The 20651-nt window shown below is 45.0% G+C and overlaps 1 protein-coding gene across 1 annotated transcript in view; it reads right to left on the reverse strand.

Annotated features, from left to right (window-relative positions):
- Positions 1 to 9958: 9958 nt before the first annotated feature.
- The window catches only part of IGF2BP2 (insulin like growth factor 2 mRNA binding protein 2), a 163477-nt gene continuing 152784 nt past the window's right edge, over positions 9959 to 20651 (reverse strand). The window contains exons 13-16 of the mRNA XM_063094994.1: positions 16789 to 16863; positions 15010 to 15141; positions 13178 to 13291; positions 9959 to 11725 (exon numbers count right to left, since the gene is read on the reverse strand). Of these exons, the coding sequence (XP_062951064.1) occupies positions 11633 to 11725; positions 13178 to 13291; positions 15010 to 15141; positions 16789 to 16863 (414 nt within the window). The 3' untranslated portion in view covers positions 9959 to 11632. The remainder of the gene's footprint in view (positions 11726 to 13177; positions 13292 to 15009; positions 15142 to 16788; positions 16864 to 20651) is intronic.

Genomic DNA, 20651 nt, shown 5'->3' on the forward strand with positions numbered 1-20651 from the left:
GGTATATAGGACCTGGAGCCTGGGATGTGGATTGAAACTGCTGTGCCTACTTGATGGCCGGACCAGAGGCCATGTGATTAGGTGGTGATTAAAGGGGAGTTAGTTGTACTAAATCTCCCTCCAGCCTAGGCTGCAGAGAGAACCCTTCCTGCAGCCCCTGTTCCTTCCCCAGGGTTCCTGGAGCTGTGCCAGTGAGTACTGGGGTCAGGCATCTGGCGTAGCCAAAAAGGGCCAGAGGTTTACTGGATCGGCATTTTACTAAAAGCCTGGTTCCCACTGGGCATCACTGTGTTTCACCTGAGAGTTTTTAGTACCTTGGTTAAGATTTATTCCATGTTAAGTATATCCTGTTAGGAATGGCAGTTGGTATTCTGCCCAAATGGATGATGCTGGGGGTTAATGTAGTATTTGATGGGCTTCTTAAGAGCAGCTTTCACTGAGCTTTCCATTAAAAGGGTAGCTCTTAATAACCTTCCAGGACATAATGAAATTGATAAGAGCAGTGTATTAATCTGGAGTAAGGCCTTCTGCTTGACCCCAAATTCCTGAATTTAATGCGAGAAACCATAGGCCATGCTTCTCTATGCACTGACAGGTCTCCCTTGGTGCAAAGAAACTTGTTGGTAATAGAATTTGTATATTTAAACAGTTTATGAAAGAAGTGTTCAGGTGAGAAAAACAGCTATTGATTTTATCAGTACCAAATTATCAACATTAAAGCCAGTGATTTTTCTTTTTTTAAGCCAGTCAAATTTAGCAGTGGGGGTTGTATACCAACTTTAGTGGCACTAATGTTAGTCAGTTCTGATAACCTACTACTAACAGACTAGCTGATTTTTTTTTTTTTTTAATTGCAGTAGTTTGGGACCTGAAAAAAAGGTGCAATGAGCTATTGACCTTTTTCAGTGGGTAATCTTCCTTAAAAATATATACTGTTGGGGGCTGTCCAGTTAGCTCAGTTGGTTAGAGCACCCTGTTAGTAACACCAAGGTCGAGAGTTCGGATCCCTACACCAGCCAGCTGCCAAAAAACAAGCAAAACATATATATGTATATGTATGTGTGTGTGTGTGTGTGTGTGTGTGTATACATACACACACACACACATACACACTGTTGGTGATTAAGTATCTTTCTCATGCGTGACCTTGTACCAGAACTGGGATGGGGTGGGAGGGAAATAGACTTGGGCATATGGAAGAAAATGTTCTTGGGAACCACATATACTACCTCAGTTATCTAAGGATATTAGAACCTCTGATTTTTTTTCTCCTCTGAAATCCTAAGCACAACTTGGGGACTGTCGTGTCTTATGATGAATGTTTGCCTGCATTGTGAGGAGATGCCCGGTGCTAGGATCAAGGTGTGGGTGCAGAGAATGTATCCTTGGAGAAATAGTGAACCTCAGATACAATAAATCAGCAATATAGAGAAAGTTAAGTTTGTGATAACTTTAGTAACAGAGAAAAAACTTTGAGAAAAATCTTTGAGAAAAAGCTCCAAGCATCTGATGTTCAAACAAACTTTTGAAACTTAACTCATTTGTAAGTTGGCGATCTAGATGGCTGTATTGCTTTGATAATTTTTTTCTTTTAATTTTCCTAATTAAAGGATTATATTTGATTATATATGACACTAAAGTTTCACAAAATAGTACTTATGCTTACTATACTCTGATAGTTTTATTTCAGTTTTAAAAATGTGGGTTGTGACCCTAAATTGATTTCTCCACCCACTTAATGGATAGATATGCACAGTTTGAAAAACACTGCTCTAAATGACCTGACAGAAAGATGCAAATTATGTTTAAAACTATAAAGCTTGAGACCAAAAACATATATTAATAAATGTGAGACTGTTTTGAGATGAATCCATCTAAATCTAGGAAAACATGCTGGAAGCTTTCAAACCCTTGATGGAAAAATGTGGTGTAAACAATTTTTATTCTTCGGATTTTTACATTGGCATATTCTAAAATGCTAAGCAGAAGTCCTTTAACTTTTTTTTTTTTTAATTTTTTGGCAGCTGGCCATGTAGGGATTGAACCCTGCACTTTGGTGTTATCAGCACCATGCTCAACAGCTGAGCTAACCAGGGCAGTTCCTATCCTGTAACTTCTGTAAAGGATATAAAACAAAGGATTCTATGGCCCAATGAATATGTCCTTTTATCTTGGGGATACATAGCAAACATTATAAGTTTTGTACTGATGAATTATGTCTTTACCTGGCATTTCCCAAATCTTGGACATTGAGCCCTTTTCTATGAGACACCAATGGAACTGCTTTATGGAATACATTTTGGAAAGTGCCAGAAGCAACATAGAGTTCTTGGAAGCATATACTTCAAATACATGCTGGGAAGCCTTCCACTCCCCCACCCCCAACACACATATGCCTTCCTTAAGGGCATATGATGATCATAAAGTCTATGGTCCCACCATACCACCCTGTCCCCTCTTATACTTTAATTATATCAGTAATAGATGTTCATAGGAGAAAAATAAAATACTAATAAAAGGTAAAAAGTAAGAATTCTGCAAAGTCACCACCCAGAATTAATACCTCTTAACATTAACATTTTGGTATATATCCTGGCCTTTCCCCATCCCTTCATGTGTGTATGAAAGAACAGGCATGTATGCTTATGTGTGTATATACTTTTTGTTGTTAACAAGTATAGAATCATATATGTATGGTTATATAACCCCTTTTCCACTTAATCTGTCTTGAACATATTTTCATGTCAGTGAATACTGATGTCGTCATTTTAATTGCTTCATAAAATTCCAGTGTATGGCTATAATTTATTTAATCCAGTATTATTGGACATACCATCTTGCACAATGTTTGGGTTATTAGGAGAAATTCTTAGAATTAAAATTTCTGGGTTCAAAAACAAAAACAAAACAGATTCAGAAAAAAAATCACCCATTGGTATTTTGACATTTACTCCTTCCAGCACAGGATAATGATTTGTATCTCCATTGATTTAAGGTTTACATTTTTTATGAGTAGGCCTTTAGTTCATTCTAAGGGATTTAATGTCTCATCTTAGTGGACAATTTTATCTTTTTTTCAACTGCTTTACAAAAAACTTTTTATTATAGGGCTTTGAAGAAATACAAAAAAAAATGTAGAGAGAATAGTACAAGGAATTTTTATGTACTCATCAGCCCCTTTCAGCAGTCATTAAAATGTGGCTAATCTTTATTTATCTTTTTTTCCTTGGGGAATGGTCGGGTCTGAAGTATTTTAAAGCAAAACCCTGGCATTGTGACATTCAGGACTACCTAAATACTTCAGAATGTCTCCCTAACTAATAACTTAAAGGAAAAACAAACCTGTCATGTTCACACCTATCAAAAATAAGAATTTGGGCCGGCCCCATGGCTCACTCGGGAAAGTGTGGTGCTGGGAGCGCGGAGACCGCGGGTTCAGATCCTATGTAGGGATGGCCTGTGCGCTCACTGGCTAAGCGTGGTGCGGACGACACTGTGCTGAGGGTTGCGATCCCCTTACCGGTCCAAAAAAAAAAAGAATTTGCCAATATCATCTAATGCTCAGCTTATATTTAAATTTCCCTGATCATTTAGAAATATTTTACCAAATTCTAATCAGGATATGTAATAGGCTGAATGGGGCTTCCAGAAAAGATATGTTCACATCCTAATATGAGGAATTTGTAAATGTTACTTGGCAAAGAAAGAAAATTACCTTATATGGTAAAAGGTGTGATTAAGTTAAAGATCTCGAAAAAAGATCTTTATCTGGGTGTACCCTAAATGCAATCATGTGTCTTATGAGAGAGGGGGTTTTGAGATAGAAGCAGCAGTGGCAGATATTGAAGTAATGCTACCACAAGCCAAGGAAGCCTGGAGCCACTAGAGCTGGAAGAGGCAAGGAACGGAATCTCCCCTATAGCCTTTACAGGGAACGCAGCCCCGTCAACACCTTAATTTCAGGTTTCTGGTTTCAGAATTGTGAGAGAATAAATTGCTGTTTGAAGCCACCAGGTTTGTGGCAGTTTGTTACAGCAGTCTCTGGAAATTAATACAGGATCCAAATAAAATTTATACATTGCCTTTGGTTATTATGTCTCTAGTCTGTTTTATTCAATAACAGTTTCCCTCCTTATACTATTATTTATTAGAGAAACTGGGTTTTCCTGTGGAACATCCCACATTTTAGTTTTGGCTTATAGCTCTTTGGTGGTGGTTAACTAATTCCTTTATCCCTCATATTTCATGTAAACTGGTAAGTTCTATCTAGAGGTTTGATGAGATTCATGTTTGTGGAGGATACTTCATTAGTGGTCCAATCTTATTGCATCATATAGCAACATATAATGTCTGGTTGTCCTACTTAGTGCTGCTAAGATTGATCAGTGGCTCAGGCCATATTGGCCTGAACCCTTCATTATAAAGTTTTCCATAAATCTTTCTCATGGTTTCAAATTTAATTGATGACCCATTATTTCATTAAGAAGTACAAGATGGGGATTTCCTAGTTCTATCATTCCTTCTGTGTTCATTAGCTTGAATTCTCCTATAAAGAAAAACTTATCACCTGTTTGGCTACCCTGAAATGTAGTTCAGAGAGGGAAGGACATATGATGTTTTGATTCACTGTCATTTATTTCTGAGGTTCAGATTGCCCCATCTTAGGTTCCAGGACCCCACAAGTCTGATTTTGATCATTTACCAGCACAATAAAGGCTTATCTTATATGAGGGTTGCCTTGGTTTGAGTGTTCCCCCAAAACTTGACCCCCCACTGTGACAGTAGTAAAAGTGTGGGAAATACTATTATGGTAATTGAAAGGTGGGGCCTTGAAGAGGTGATTAGATTGCAGGACCATGCTGTAGTGAATGAATTAAAAATGGTTGTCATAGGCGTGGTTCTGAGGGTTTTAAAACGAGAGTGAATGAGGAGGTTAGTCTCTCTTGCTCTCTCTGTTCCACCATCTTCTGCCACGTGAGACCCCTGCGGTACTGTCACCATCAAGGCCTTCACCAGCTGTGTTCTGTAGACTTTGGACTTCCCAGCTCAGAAACTGTAAGCAAATAAATTTCGTTTTCTTATAAGTCATCCAGTTTACAGGTATTTTGTTATAAGCAACAGAAATGGACTAATACAAGGGTACTGCAAAAAGTTCATGGAAAAATGGAACTGAAAGATAACATAAATCTTTCCATGAACTTTTTGAAGTACCCTCATGTATTTCCTGCCTCAGACCTGGAATTAGCCATTTCTTGATGATTTCTGATTTCTTTTCGCATCCTGATTTCTTTTAGCGAAGAATCTTGGAAACTAGAATTTGGGCACTGTTAATGCTGACTACTACTGGCTTACTGGTGTGTCTAGGTCTTTTTTGCTTTCCTTGTTTTGTAAGTAACTTTTTGTTTGTTTTGGTCTGTATCCTATTAAAAATTTTATTCTATCCAAAAGATATGCCAGAGTCTGTTTAGGTCTGAATCTCTGTTTTTGTCTGATTGTATTAAGATGCTGGTTTGTTTCTATAACAAAGGCTATAATAATAGTGGCGCTTAAGCAAGATAGAATTTTCTCTCTCCAATACCAATTTCAGCTTAAGCAGTTCAGCTACTGATGTAGCAACTTCATAGTACCAGCAGCTGCTATTAACACTTAACTTCCATTTTGTGTTTTATGATGGCTCTTCCAGCTCCACCATGGCTCCCACCTCATCTGCATCTCATCCAGGGGGAAGGGGGATGTGGTGGGTACCTCCTGTCCCTTTAAAGGGCACTTTCAGAGGATGGTAACTATGCATTTTCCTCTTTTTTACAATGTTCCCATCAGACCAGGCCATCCACTGAAGGTTTCTCATTCCAGTTTTGCTTAGCTTATAATTATTGCCAATTTCCCTTGCCTTTTTAGTCTGTTTCTGGTGCTCTTTTCATCTTTTTTAATGTTCAATGAGAAATTGGAAGAATATTGAAGGCTGCTAACCAGAATGCATTTTTGATTTGGAGTCCCTTATACTGAATTTAGATTCAAAGACTTTTGACTATCGTGTTCAAACTTTTTACAGATAAGGAGACTGGTCTCTAAGAAGCTGTGATGTGCACAAGGTTATACAACCAGTGTATATGCAGAGGGAGAAGATGTCCAGATCTGGGCTTTGTGTTACTTCCCTGATGAGAAAGTGAGACTGGTAGACTGGCAGGGAGATCTGGTGGGTGGGCATGGATGCTTGCCTGCAGCCTGCCCATAGTAGTGCAGAGGTCTGCCTTGGGATCCTCTCCTGCAGGCTCTCACTCTGCTGCTTGAGCAAGGCCTCTCATGTGTACCACCAGTTAGGACTGCAGCTTCTGAAGGAATAGGATGCAGGAGCTGAGGACCGTATTCCTACAGAGTAGGACTGAAAGCAAGTCCAAGAGAAGACGAATAGGCACTGTGTGTGGTGTGATTGTAGGGATAGCAAATTTCAGATCTGTGGAAGGAAGAACTGAGACTCGGGCTGTGCAAAGACAAATGCTGACCTTAGGAGCTGCATTACTCTTATTGGATAGGTGGTCAGTTGTTGGAGAGATTTTGGAGGACATTTATGCCACATTAGGAAAGTGAACTGAATGGCGTTTAAGGCCCTCTGCCAATACTGCTGTCATGGCAATCCGAAGTTGAGGATAGGTTTTACAACTTCACTGAGGGCCATTGGAAGTAATCTTGAGACTATGAGAGAATCAGGGACATTCATGAGTTGTGGAAATCGGTGCATCTTTTATACTGGAAATTGTTGAAATTACAGCTAAATTGAGGTAGGGATCAGATTGAGTTTAGTTTTTCAGTTTGCCCTGATAACTAGAGATTACTGGAAGCAAATGGGAATATTTGTTACTGCTTATTGTCAGCCACATCTGAAAGATTAGAGGCAGTGTCCTAAAATTCACTAGTGAGAACCAAGAGCCTTGGATCCATAAAAAAAATCACTACTTTTACAAGATAATACAGGGAACATTGAGGTCAAGTTAGAATATAATTTTGTTTATGAGGTTTTCCGCTCATGCCGGCTGTTTTGGAGAGAGCAAGAGCTGTTAGAACACTCAATTATGGCTTCTACAAAGACAGTGACTTTATGTGGCTGATATGAGCTAGAAGAGAAAATTAACCTGTATGGTACATGTCTTAAATTTCTATTCACCTGTACCTTAAGGGGAATGAAGAAAGGAAATAAAGCAGCAGCAACTGACAGTGAACTTCAGGGAAATTTGCTACCAGTGTTGTTAGATGTTAGCAGTGGTAGGCCAAAGAAATCTCCAGTAGGCTTAAAGACACTGAAAAGTTTGGATGTATGTATGATCTAGTCTAGTCTCTAAACATCTACAGTGTGGGCTCCTTTCATAAAAGGAAACATGAGGGTGTCTCTATTGCCCATGTCCTTCCCCACAGATGTTGGAATAAGACCAGGCCAAATGCTTTTCATACTCTTACACATCCTTATCCCTTGTCTATGTACTCAGTTATTGAGTCACTTGGGTCCTAACTGATGCAAGGTTATTGATTTTTCCGTTTGCCCTTAGAAATCCAGTGTTTTCTCCTGCTCTTGATTCCTGGTCCTGTCAAGAGGCCCTCTTCATGTCTAAGGCTAATTCTTTCCTTTGGTTTTTTGGTAAACCTCTCCAAACTTTTATTTTACCAATTCTCCTCTTTTCCTGTTTTTAAGTTCTCCTTCTACCCTGGAATCCTCTTCTGATCTGCAACCAACCTTCTTCCTTTCCACAGCTCCATGTTCAAAGAAATGAGAATGGCAGGGGGCAGAGCTGGGGGCAAACTAAGAGGACAAAAGGGATGTTCAGGCCTAATCACCAAGCCTATTGAGATGCTAGCACATTAAAAGACTACAGTGGATCATCGATTTTCAAGGGGTGCAATCCAAGGAAGTGGGGAGAGACTTTTTTGAATAGGGCAGGCTAATGAATAAAACCTTTGTGGTCGAGATGTCACCATTTAATGCCTATCCTGTTTATTTTAGTATAAAATCATGTGCAGTTAGAACTTTGAGATATCAGAATGTTTTGTCAACACAGAAAAATCCTGGGATTTATAGTTGAAGAAATGGATACAAAATTTGTTATGGTTGGAACCCACACGTGAAGAGCCCAGTTCACACACACATAGCTTGTTCTTGCTCACAGTAAGATGGGACTGAGTCCGTCCTGTAAAGGCTGGCCTCAGGCTCATGCTGCCCTCGGGAAGCTCAAGAGCAGAGCCCAGTTGCTAAATAATCTAGCACCTGGGTTCTCTGAAAATGGGCTGTTGGGAGAAAATCTTTGCTTAGGAAGAATGCCAGCTGGTCGTCTTCTTGCCTTCTGCCTCTGTATGTGGCCTCCCCTTCATTTCTGCAACCCTAGGACAAGGTGCTTTGTACCAGGGCAAGTCAGACATCATCTTAGCACCTCCTTCTGTCTTTTTCACATATTCATACACAAATGGTTTGGAAATGGGCATTTTAGGAGCTAAACCTGAAATTCTGCCACCTGGAATAAAGGCCAAGTAAGGAAACCAGGAGCCAAGAGGGCCCATTTTTGGAGGTTCCTGTGTCACTTCTCCCATTCCCTGATGTTTCCTCATCTTGATAGTCATTACCAAGCCCTTGGGCCTGTATTTAAAGCCCTTACTTTAAAGATGTGCTGTTTTTCTCCCATGCATTTGACATGAACACCTCAGCCTAATAAACTTGGTTGCCAAGAACCCTATGGCTTCTCTTGGGCTGCCAACCTATGGTTTGTTTCTACCTCTGATAGGGCAGTAGGCTGAGTCCTGAATGGGGAAAGGGCAAGGAGGGGCCATAAATACAGCAGTTTCTAATGGCCACATGAAGGGACAGTCTCTCTTCATGTTCATGCCAACCGCAGCAGTGAGAGTAACTGAATTTATGAGTCGGGGAACAGCTGGGCATCTACATGCCATGAAACTTTAAAAGTAAAAAGAACATCCCTGAAATTGGAAATAATGAGAAAATCAGGAGTGGGTATGGCACATCTGTGAGAAACAAATTTTAAGTGATACAGGGGGAATGTGGCTACTCTGGAATCCCATCAGTTCACTATCATCTGCCCCTGTGGTGCTATGAACAATCACCCCAAAAGGCCTAAATGACCACCTTTGGCAGTCAAGTATTATTAGCTCTTTATTCTTAAGATTGCTTGGACTTTTAGCAGCCATCTCTGGTACGCATAGGCTTATGAACACAAGCTTATAAATGGAGCGGGACTGTTCTCATCCAACCTTTCCACAGTGTGTTGGTGGGGAATGCCAGGTACAGCACCCACCCTCCAGTCCAAGGCTGATCCTGCCCTCCGCTGATATCCTGGAATACTTAGAATTGGGCATCCCATGGAGGGGTGAAGTACCTCTTTTCTTCAACTGTCAGGCATATTATCCTCCCCCTCCCCCCCCACATAAAAACAAACTTTCCCTGGCCAGGCTTGAAGTTCCGTCATGACAGAGACTGGTCTTACCTAGCTTGATATGCAGTCAATCCATCCCTCTAGCTCCGCTTCTCAACGTTTAGTGCACATAGGAGCCACCTGGAGGGCTTGCCGGCACACAGAGGCTGGGCCTCACCCCAGGATTTTTGATTCAAGCTGAACCCCAAGAATCTACACTTCTATCAAGCTCCCAGGTGATACTGTTGGTCTGGGGACCACCCTTTGAGAACTACTGAATGACCCTTCTGGACAAAGCCAGCCCCCTCAGAATCACCTTCCAGATCCTGATTGTACGCTGCCCCCGGTTCCCCAAGTCCTTCAAGAGCTGGAACTCAGCTGACACTTTGGGATGAGGCAACACTTAGTAAAATAAGAGACCAAGACACCAGGATCTTGTTAGCTGGATATATTTCTTTTTTTCTTTTTTTTTTTTTCTTTTTCTTTTTTTTGTCACAGAACACTGTTTGCAGTAGAGGAAACTGGCATTGCAGTCTGGTGGTATAATGGCTTGTTCACATAAACCAGTACATGTTCATCCTTTAGCGCAAAAAGCCCTAATGGCGCGTACCCTATTGAAATTCAGGACATCTCCAATATTTTCTCTCTCTGTTTTTCTTTGTCATCTTTTTTTTAATAAACATTTTCAAGGTTTGTCCAAAAGAAGGCCATGTAGGTTCTTGGCTAGCGGAAGACAACTCAGAACAGCTGTTGCACACTTGGACTGTCACCTTCTCCAGGCTGGCAGTTGATATTTTTTTTCCAACTCATTTTTATTAAAAAAATAAAAAATGCTCCAACTATCAGTTTTACAAAATCTCTAAGGGAAACACAAGAGCAAGGTGCTGAGGTAAAAAACACCTGAGGTAGCTTTTTTTGTGTGTTTTTTCTTGTTTAAAAAATCTAAATTTAACGCCCTGGGCCAACGACCTTGTATAAATCGCTATTTTCCTCCACATTTTTTTTAAAGAAAGAAATCATTTTGCTGAATAGTGATGGCTTATACACCAAAATGTAAAAAGACAAAATACATTCTTTGTGGAATTTTTCTTTGTTTGTTTGGTTGGTTGGTTGGTTGGTTGGTTTGGTGGGTTCCTGTTTTCCTCTTCCAAAACGCTAGGACAAGTACCATTGACTCTTGTTCTTTTGAGTAACCAAGTGTAAGATGAGGCTGGTTTGTGTGTTTCGCTTTTGTTCCTTTTGTGTGATGTGATACTCAGAGCACTGCTTTGCCTGGGGGGGGGGTGCATAGATACAGGGAACTGAGACAGAGGGACGAGGGAATTCAAAAGAATGGGGATGGAGAAAAAGGGAGGGAGAAAGGGAAGGGGAGAGATAAACAGAGAGAGACAGAGAATTATATAGCAGTATGCAAAAAACCAGTTTAAAACCTGTGAAGCAAATAGAAACGGGTGTGAGCTAGACAGGGATGAAGAGAGACAGAGTTTCCTCTTCAAAGAGACGGTATCCCTTCTGTTAACATACACAGGTGATCCAGAACTGCTAAGTGTCCTTTCCACGAGATTTCCCTCTGGGTGAAATTTGGGTGGGTGGTCTTGAAGCTCCTTTCTACACCATTAGACCTCTCAAAGAAAGACTTTAAAGTCTAGAAAAGCCTGCTTTCTCTTTAAAAAGAAAAAAATTAATAACTGATTAAAACTTGGAGTTAGTTGAGTTATTTGATATATTATTTCTAAAATATATTACCGCTGCAGGCACCCTGTGCGACCTGCAGGCCACGTATCTTAACATCTTCCTCTTCTAATATGTACACAAATGTACAGAGACGACTTTCCACAAAAAAGAAGAGTGTGAATTTTGCTTTGCTTTGAACACGTTCACCTATGTTAGTTCAACTAAAAGGGATAGCGTCGTGGGAAGTGAGGAGAGATCCCAGTGGATGGTGAAGTGGATGGCTGGGAAGCCTGCAGAAGCCCTGGGAGGGAGGAGGGGGATGGGAGGCGGGGCCAGGGGCCACCTGGTGGTTCTGACCTGCCCCGCCCCCTCCTCGGCCCCTGGGCTTCTCGGGGCCTCTGCAGAGTCTGTGGCCGCCTCCGCAGACTTCTCATTCCTCAGGATGGTCTTTGGTTTGCTCCCGATCTGGCTGGCTGTGTTTGGTCTCAGTCTGTCAGGTGTTGGAAGGGCTACATTCATCCGTTGTTTTGCTGGTGCCTGTGGGAGCCTCACTTGCTGCGCTGTGAGGCGACTCCCTGAGGATATTTCTGCTCCTGCTGCTTCACCTGTTGTACAATTTCCCTGATCTTGCGCTGTGCAGTCTGCAACAAGGGAGAGAAGGGAGAGGAGGGGACAGGGGAAAAAAGGAACCCAGTTCTGAGGACAAGCAGTATGGGGAGGGTCTGGGACTTGGGGGAAGAGGGTGGCATGCTCAGATAAGTGTCAATTACCCCCCCAGACCCCTTACTCCAGGACCTTTTCTGCCTGTAAGTGGCAGAGGTCTTGCCCACCTCCATCCTGCCACCTCAAGGCTGCTGGGTGGAGGGTAAGGGAGTGGGACCCCAGCAGCTCCCAGATCATTGCTGGACAGGCAGGCCAGGAAGCAAAGGCAGGCAGCCGGTGACTAGAGGCCTCGCGGAGGTCAGACAGCCTCCCCCTCCTGGCTACACACACCTCAGCTCCGACACTCCTCCACCCACCTTTCTAGAGCACTAGAAAGAACACCAGAGTGACTGCTGGGAAAGATGGACAGTAAGTGGATAGGGGAGGGAGGGAGAAGCAGGGCCTTAACACTCTACCCTAAACAACAGGAGTACAATGTGAATCCAGCCTGACCCCTCACCCATCCCAGCACTCCCAGTGCAGGGAGCTCCTGCAGGCTGAACTCCCACAGGAATCCAGCTGTTCAGACACATTCCCAGGGCACTGAGGAGAGGAGCTGGCCCAGGAGAGAGCAGTCTGGGATGTGGCCAGGGGCTCTGACTGCAAGAGACCCAGGCAGAGTCTGGAAGGGCACCGGGCAGGGCGGCAGCAGTGTGGCAGGTGCTCTTTCCCGGACAGACAGTCTCCGGGCGCAGGTGCGGGGCACGCAGGCTCGCAGTTCAGACGAGCCTTCAGTGTAAGCTGATGCTGTTTGTCTTCGCTGGTTTAGGACAAGGACCAGGACTGCTGTCTCCCAAAACCCAACCAACAAAAGCCTCAAAGAGAACAAGGCCGAGTTATGCCGAGGCGCTGGCATTTCTGGATGAAAGAGAAGCGCCTGTGTTGGAGGTGCTGTGCTCTGACAGGGCATGTCGTGGTGAGATGGATGCGGAGAGGGAAGGAGAGAGGAATGAGAAATAAGGGTCTCTTGCAATGAACATTTAACCTTTCCTGTGCGGTTTGGGCACCCAGGCAGCTCTCAGCCTCCAGCAGGGGAATCTGAAGGGTGGGCTCGCCTGGCACATGACTGGGACCTGAGCAGGGAGGGAGAGGGAAGCTGAGAACTTGCACCTTAGCATTTCAGGGGGCTTCAAATTTGCTTGGCTTTGATTGAGGCCTTGACCCAACAGTTCTACACTCTTCCTTAAGCTCTCCCAGCATGCTTGCGGAATATTCATGGTGAGAAAGTGGAACAATGTCCCCTGACCTGTGGGCAATCCCTGAACAGCCAGGAATAACCAGAGAGAAGTCCTGTGGGGTTGGGGTATGTGGTTACCCAATAGGCCACAACAGCTTAGGCAGAGAATGGAAAAGCAATTGGCAGGAGAGATGCGCCCTTGCAGCACAGGTACCTGGCTAGCGAAGAAATGCCCGATAATTCTGACAATCACTTCCTCATTTTCATCTGGCGTTTGGTCACGAGGCACGATGACTTCCGCACTAGTTAAGTTCTGCAGTTCATTCACCTGTAAAGAGTGAAAAGGCAGTAGGATGAATGGGTCCCCTTCCCCACTGACATATGGGCTCAGGAGGGAGGGGTGGGAGAGGGCAAGATGGCTGCAGTCGGCATTCCTTTCTGCCCATCTAGGACATCTCTGGGGGATTCCCTGCCCCTGGTCACTTGAGGCTGCTTCTAGGGCTGGGTTCTCTCTCGCTGGAGTTCCCAGCCATGCAGTTCTGCTCACAGTGGCCCCAGGCTTTAAACCGGGTATGAAGGCCACTCCTCCTGGACATGCTCTCCTGGGTACCCTCTATAAGCCCATGCCTCCTCTTGTCTGACTTGCCCAGGTAAACTTTGCTTTCAGCCTCTAGCCAATGCCAACCTCCCTTTTCTCAAACCCATTTCCTGCATTCCCTGGCTGCCCCACTGGGACTGCTTCCCAACAAGACTGTGTGCTTCCTGAGGGGTCCTGTTGGTCTTCTGGCCCCTGGTATGATGCTGAGCTCACAGGCAGGTTCAGCAGGTGCTTAGTGGGCAGTTGACAGTCTCTGGGGAACACAGAGAATTCAGTGACTGGTTCTAAAATAACCAAACAAGACACCAGGGCTCAGGATTCTACTCCAGCAGGGACTATCTGCTTTCTTTTGCCTACTATATTCCAACTCTGCCTAGAACACAGGGTGTGTGCCCTGGGACGTCGACTGCATTCCAAGGTAAGGGAATAATCTGCATTCTATTAACTTTATTCTTTTGTATAAAGGTTACTCATATCTAGAGCTTGGTTTTGATTCCTCTGTGAGCTTCTCTGTAAAGGACTTCACAAAAACAGCAAATACACACACATACATATCACACACTCTTTCTCAGGACTCTAAAGACCCCTCAAATTCCTGCCACCCAACACTGCCACTTTGCCAGCATGCACTAGGGCTCTACTGGAGCTTTTCAGGGGTCATCTTCCTACCAGGAAGGTTCGTCATGTTGCAGGATGCACCTGTGTCCAGCAGACTACCTGCTCTTTCCTTCAGGCATCAGTTAATGCTCTGGCACTTTTCTAATTACACTGTGTTACTGCCGCCTTCAGGTTGAAAAAACAGATTAGTTTTTTCGAAACTATTTTCCTTCTTGCCCAGAACCCTATTGCTAAACTAGCTCCTCTATAGCAGATGGCCAGGTTTGGGAAACAGCCAGAAGATGGAATCTATAGGAGGGAGAGTTAGGGCCCCTGGAAGCTTCGGTCAGGAGAGTTTGAAGTGTCCGGACGGAGTGTAGGATACCAGACCCTGCAGGCTCTGGGCGTGAAATTCAGAAAAGATGGTGATCAGTCTGCTGAGTGGGTTAGCAAATACTCTACTACTATTTTAGTGGCTACCTCCTTTACCATTTTACTGGCTACTACATGTGGGATAAAATGGACAGGAGACAGCCTCCTCCTCTGCAGGGAGTGGAGGACTTCGTTTATCAGCAAGGAGCTGAGATGGCTGTTACTGGGCACAGGAACCTGGAGTTTTTGGTGCTGGGCTCAGCACCGTGTGTTTGGGGCCCTAAGTTCTGGAGCGATGATGACATTTTTGTCCTTGGGATGCCTCAAAGGGCTCAGATGCCAGGAGAGCCTTGATTTGTTAGTCAAAGACCCTGATCACACAATGGGAGAGAAAGAGCCAGTGGGGTCTGAGGGAACTCAGGCAAGGCCAGAGCAGGGAATTCAACCCAGGGGATGAGATGAGCTCGGAACAAACTTACTGTTTTACCACCTTTGCCAATCACCCGGCCAGCTGTAGAAGAGGGCACTCGGATATGGGCTTCCAGCTTCACCTCTTCTTTGGGGTTAAAGAAGTTTTCTTCTTTCAGTTTCCCAAAGATCCGTCCCTGGGCCTGAGAGAGCAAGATGTGACTGGTGACTCTCAGCGTCGGCTGCCAGCCAACTCGTTTTGCCAGTGCTGCTAAGGGAACTGAGAGTTCAGGCAACTGACACCCCCATTCCCAAGCTCACTCAGGCCCCTGCCTCAGCTCTCACAGACCTGGGAGGCACTGCTCCTGCCACATCCAACCACTGCACTTTGAAAAATGTGCATGAGCAGGCTTGCGCATTGGTGGTTTGCACACAATCACCTCCTCTAGGAAGCTTTCTGTGTGTCAGGGCTGGGGGTGATGGTGAGGGCAAGGAACTGTATGTCTCATTTCCATATCCCTAGCACATATAAATGTTTGGTTGATTAACTTAGTTTGTTCAGAAAATTCTTAGTTCTCTCCCACCAGATGTGTTTCAGATCTCTGACTATTAAAGGATGGAGGTGTGGTGATGGTGGTGATGGGATTTGATGAGCCTGATCTTGTTTTTTGATGTCTGACCCCAAAGCCAGTGTAGCCAAGAGGCTATTGTTCTTTTTTGTTGAATGTTAAACAATTGAGATATAATTCACATAATCTAAAATTCATTATTTTAAAGTGTACACTTCACTGGTCACTACGTTGTGTGACCATTTCCAACCCATTCCTCCAAATAAAAACCCACACCTATCAGCAGTTAGTCCAATTCCTTCCTACCCTATTCCTTGGCAACCACTAAAAGCCCACTTTCTTTTTTTTTTTTTTTTTTTTTTTCCCCCGTGACCGGCACTCAGCCAGTGAGTGCACCGGTCATTCCTATATAGGATCCGAACCCGCGGCGGGAGCGTCGCCGCGCTCCCAGCGCAGCACTCTACCGAGTGCGCCACGGGCTCGGCCCTAAAAGCCCACTTTCTGTCTCTGTGGATTTGCCTATTCTGGACATTTCATATAAACAGAGTCATATCAGACATGGCCTTTTTTGTCTAATTTCTTTCACTTAGCACATCGTTTTCTAGGTTCTTCCCTGCTGTGCATGCATCAGTACTGCATTTCTTTCTATGGCAGGATAGTATTCTACTATATAGATAATACCACATTTTGTTTGTCCAGTCACAGGGTGAAAGATTATTATTTTTGAATGGTTCCACATGTGTTCATCTTCTCAGCTAAATTTTAAATATTTTTAATGATAAGAATTGCACTTTTATAAATATGTGTTTCTTTTAGAAAACTCAAGTTATGATTTTCCTAGGGGAGATAAAAAAGGCAAAAACAAAAAACAAAACAATGCACTTCACCAAAGAACCTCCAACAAACCACGCTACTTCCCCTTATGCCCCAGGTTGACGCCCTGTAGCCTGAAGGGTAGGAATGACTAAATGAGTCCGAGACATCCATCCTCAAAACCACTGCTAAGGGATCAGAGAGATGCCAGAGGAGGTACCACCTGAATTGGGCACCGGCAGATGATCTACTTCTCCATGGGAGAGAAGGGAACAAGGGCTTCCCAGTAGAGGGCGATGCTCAGAGGGAAAGCCTGGAGGTGGGAAGACAGGGTGAGTCCGAGACTAGTGAGTGGTAGTGGGAAGGGGAATGGAGGTTGGGACTCCAAAGAAGAGCCCAAGAACATGCCTCTGAGGTGGCTTCCCTGTGCCCAGAGCCTGCAGGGCTGAAGTGGCCCATGGCACTGACCTTGAACTGGGCTTCGGGTGGTCCGGTGATGATGACCATCCTTTCACTGACATCTGGGCCTTCCGCTGGGGCAATCTGCAGTTGGTTCACAAGGAAATAGAAAACACTGATGCTTGGTTGCATTCCCCAAGCCCCTCTTTCTTGTCTAAGTGGATGGCATGCACACTAGCAAGAGATTATGGGACTTCTGCCTGATGCTTTGTCTGACACCTGCTGCCTCCACCCTGGATCTGAGCAAGTCACGACTATAATGCCCAGTATCCAACTAAGTCTTCAGCCAGCCGGGGAAAGTCAGAAGCAGGTCAGTAATTACTGCCTGTCTCTTCCCTGAGCAATAACAGTGACTGGCCTCTTTTCACCAGCAGAGTCTTAGGCAATAACCAAGGAGTCAATAGCTCCAGGAAGAGGGCTCTGCCAACTCACCCAGGGCTCAGAGGGAAGGACAGGGTAGCCCACAGAAGCATTAAATGGGAGTCTAGCTCACAAGAAAGGTAACTCTGGTTCTAATTCCCAGCTCACATAGGCTGTCACTGTAAGTGACAACTGAGTCAGAGCAGGTGTGGCTAGGACCTCCTCCATGATAAACACATCATAAGTATGACAGCACCAGAGCAGGAATGAGGACACTTGGTTCCAGTCCTGGCTCTGCAAACCCCACCCACTCCTGCCCTGGGCCTCCATTCCCTCATCTGTGAAATGTGGAGGACAGACCAAGCAAGCTCAAGACCTCACTCTCACTTTCTGGGAGTCTGAGTTCATCAATAACACAACTCAGTGGACTAAGCTTTAGAGAGATCCTTCTTACATATTTTTTTCTGCATACCCTGCCTTGTTCCGAAAAACTTTAAGTAGCTTTAAATACAAAACCAAAACTTAATTAGCAAATTCTGGCAAAATTAAACTTAATTAAAACTAAAATGAGATAAAAGTACACCAGGCATTAGGAGTATAAGGATGAGCCCAGAGTGAGGTTAGCACACAGATGCAACTCCTATGGTCCTATACGCCTGCGTCAGGTGGGCCTCAGTTCAGTTCTAAGCTTTCTAAGAGCAAATGCAAAAAGGGAAACATAGTCAATTACAGGGTCACAGTATTCCTAAGGCAAAACTCAGGGGAGGTGCCGTTCCTGAGACTGAGCCTTGAGAAAGAGATTTATCGAGAAGGAAATGGGATTCACCATCAGTGTTGCATGTATGCATGTATAGTCTCTCGACTGCTGAGTCTCATTTGGGATCCTCCAGGAAGACCTCCACTTCGTAGGGTTTGATTTTGTTTTCTCTCAGCACATGCTCTAAGCCAGGGTCTATCCATGGGTCTCAGGGTCCATTGTCCCTCTCCCAGCCTTACTGGGAATATACACCCAAAGCATGAGCTGACTCCTGCCCACTCCGGAAGGAAGGATCCCTTTACGAGATCTGCAAAGAGTTCTCTGGCCTTGATAACTTTGTGGCCTGAGGATGAAAGTGAGATGCAGGTGACCAACAACTAAGCTTCTTGGGGGACTTTCCTTTGCTGTGGGCAACCCCTCGGTGTTGTCTAGGGGACTGAGACCCTCTGGCAGGTCACTCATGGGCTGGCTCTTGACAGCTGGCAGGAACACCGGCCTCTACTTCCATATTCACAGCCAGCATTAAACGTGGTCCTTATCTCAGAGTAAATAAGGGGGGCCGGATCATGGCCATGAAGGTCTCCAGCTCTGACCACCACCTAAACTGAGCAGGGCTAAAAGGCTGACTCATGGAGACCAAATCACTTCTGCCATCACTGTCCATGTCCTAGTGACTCACAGATGATTTGCTCAGATTCTGAAAGAAACCCTGATTTGCTCTACTGCCTGGCATTCACCAGCCCAACCCAGAAGTCTGGGAGCTGCGTGTGTGCTCCTTCAGTTTTGGAATGGCATTCCATAGGCAAACTCCCTCCTGAGGGGCAGGGATGAGGACCCGTATTATGACTGAAGCAAAGGGATGCAGAGAAGCGAGATGACTACCAAGATCAGGGTATGCAGGGGCTGGGGCAAGGAGCAAGAATTGGGTGTCGCTGTCTGGCACTGTCGACTGAATTTTGTGTAGCATTCAGAAACCTGCTGACCAGATGTTCTGTGGGAAAGGCAGGTGGAGTGACTTCAACTTTCACCTGTAGCCAAAGCAAATCTTGGGGTATGCCCCCCAGATCTCAGCTCAGCCCATACCCTCCTAGCACTCTGCTCCCATGGATCAGTGTAAAGCTCTCTCCCTGCCCCACTGGCATCAAATGTGCCCTTGCTGTGGCCCCTGCAGACTGCCAAAGCAGAACTGGGATGTCTGTGGAGATAGTGACATCTTACTTTATAGACAGATGCTATCAGAGACCTGCCAAGATAAAACGAATCCAGCAAAAAACAGGTTGGTTTTAAAAAGCAGAAAATTTCTTTCACAGTCTCTTGGCTTCCTTGGTTTTCTTTCCTCTTTAGTGCTATGGAGAGAGGCAGGGGTTAGGGAAGGAGAAGGCTGCTGGCCCAGCATAGAAATTGTCACCTGGACACTCCCTGGCTGCAGAGCCCACTCTGCCCCCTGGTGCAGTATTGCTGACTTTGCCTATCACAGAAGCCATGAGCAAAGTGACATGTCATCACCCAACCTTGCTGGCACATAGGACTGTGGGAATGCTAGGGGGTGATCCTAAGGGACTGATCTCTCTATTTTCCTTAAGGCCTTGCTGGGGATGATTCTGGCACAGCAGTCAGGTTGCTATGGTAGAAAAAAACGTTGGATGAGAAACAGGATGACCTGGGCAAATCTTGGCTCTCACATTTGTTAACTTTGTGGCCTTGGACAAGCCAATGAAACTCTCTGGGCCCCAGTTCCTCATGGGCAATAGGAAGTGAGGAGTCACTGCTGCGGTTGGGCCCAGTAGGTACACAATATGCTAGAGGCCCGTAGAATTTACATCTAAGAGCCAGTCCGCCACTTATGGGCCCAGATCATGACCCTAGATGCTCTGAGTCCCATTTTTTCAGCTGAACAAAGTGGGGATTTGATAAGGATTTGATGATCCCTGAAGCCCCTTTTAGATGAAATCGTCTTGTTCTACCTCCTTCATGGCATCTCAGGCCAAAGGACTGAATGCTGGGGAAGGCCCTTGGGGTGCAGCTGGCCCATTAGTCTTCCACACTTTACCCATCCCACCCATAGGGGGCAGCCAGCACCTGCCAATCAGTACCTGGGCCAGGGTCTCCCCTGCCGCAAAAGCCTGCTGGGTGTGAAGGGCCCATGTGCTCTACCACTGCCCCCCATACCTCAGGGTTCTCATCCAGTCTGTCCCCTTTGCGGGTGGGATAAATGAGGTCTGAGAGGGGAAAGGATCTACCAAGATAAGATTCCTTTATGGTCTCACTGAAATCCTTGTTCTGTACTACTCAGAATGTTTTGTTTTTGTTTTTCCTCCAGCACACTTGCTGTGGGAGAAATTCCAGCTCTTCTCAGGGAGAGAGTGTAAGCATTCTTTCTCTCCAAGTCATGAGACTTCTCGTTCGGAATTCCGGGTTGTCCCATGGTAGCAAATTATTTTGCGTAACAACGGAAACTCTGTTTCCGAAAGTGCTTCACGAGGCTTGGGACGCGCTCAGCATTCTGCCCGTGAGTCAGAGCTGATAGCTGGGCTTGGAGCAGGACCAGGGTTGAATAATCCTTCCCTTTCAGCCTCTCTGACGGTTCTCCACATTGTGCTCGAGGAGGCAGGATGTGGGTCTGTAGCTGCAGCCACGTCTACACTCACATCCACATCCCTAAGTCAGGGGCCTTCCTTCCTGAGCCTCTCTGCTTGGGCCCAGGGCTTCCGATCAGATTGTGTCATCAGCTTTTGTTTATCTATGATTCTTTCAT

The sequence above is a fragment of the Cynocephalus volans genome, chromosome 1, assembly GCF_027409185.1.
Source record: "Cynocephalus volans isolate mCynVol1 chromosome 1, mCynVol1.pri, whole genome shotgun sequence".
NCBI classification, from domain to species: domain Eukaryota; kingdom Metazoa; phylum Chordata; class Mammalia; order Dermoptera; family Cynocephalidae; genus Cynocephalus; species Cynocephalus volans.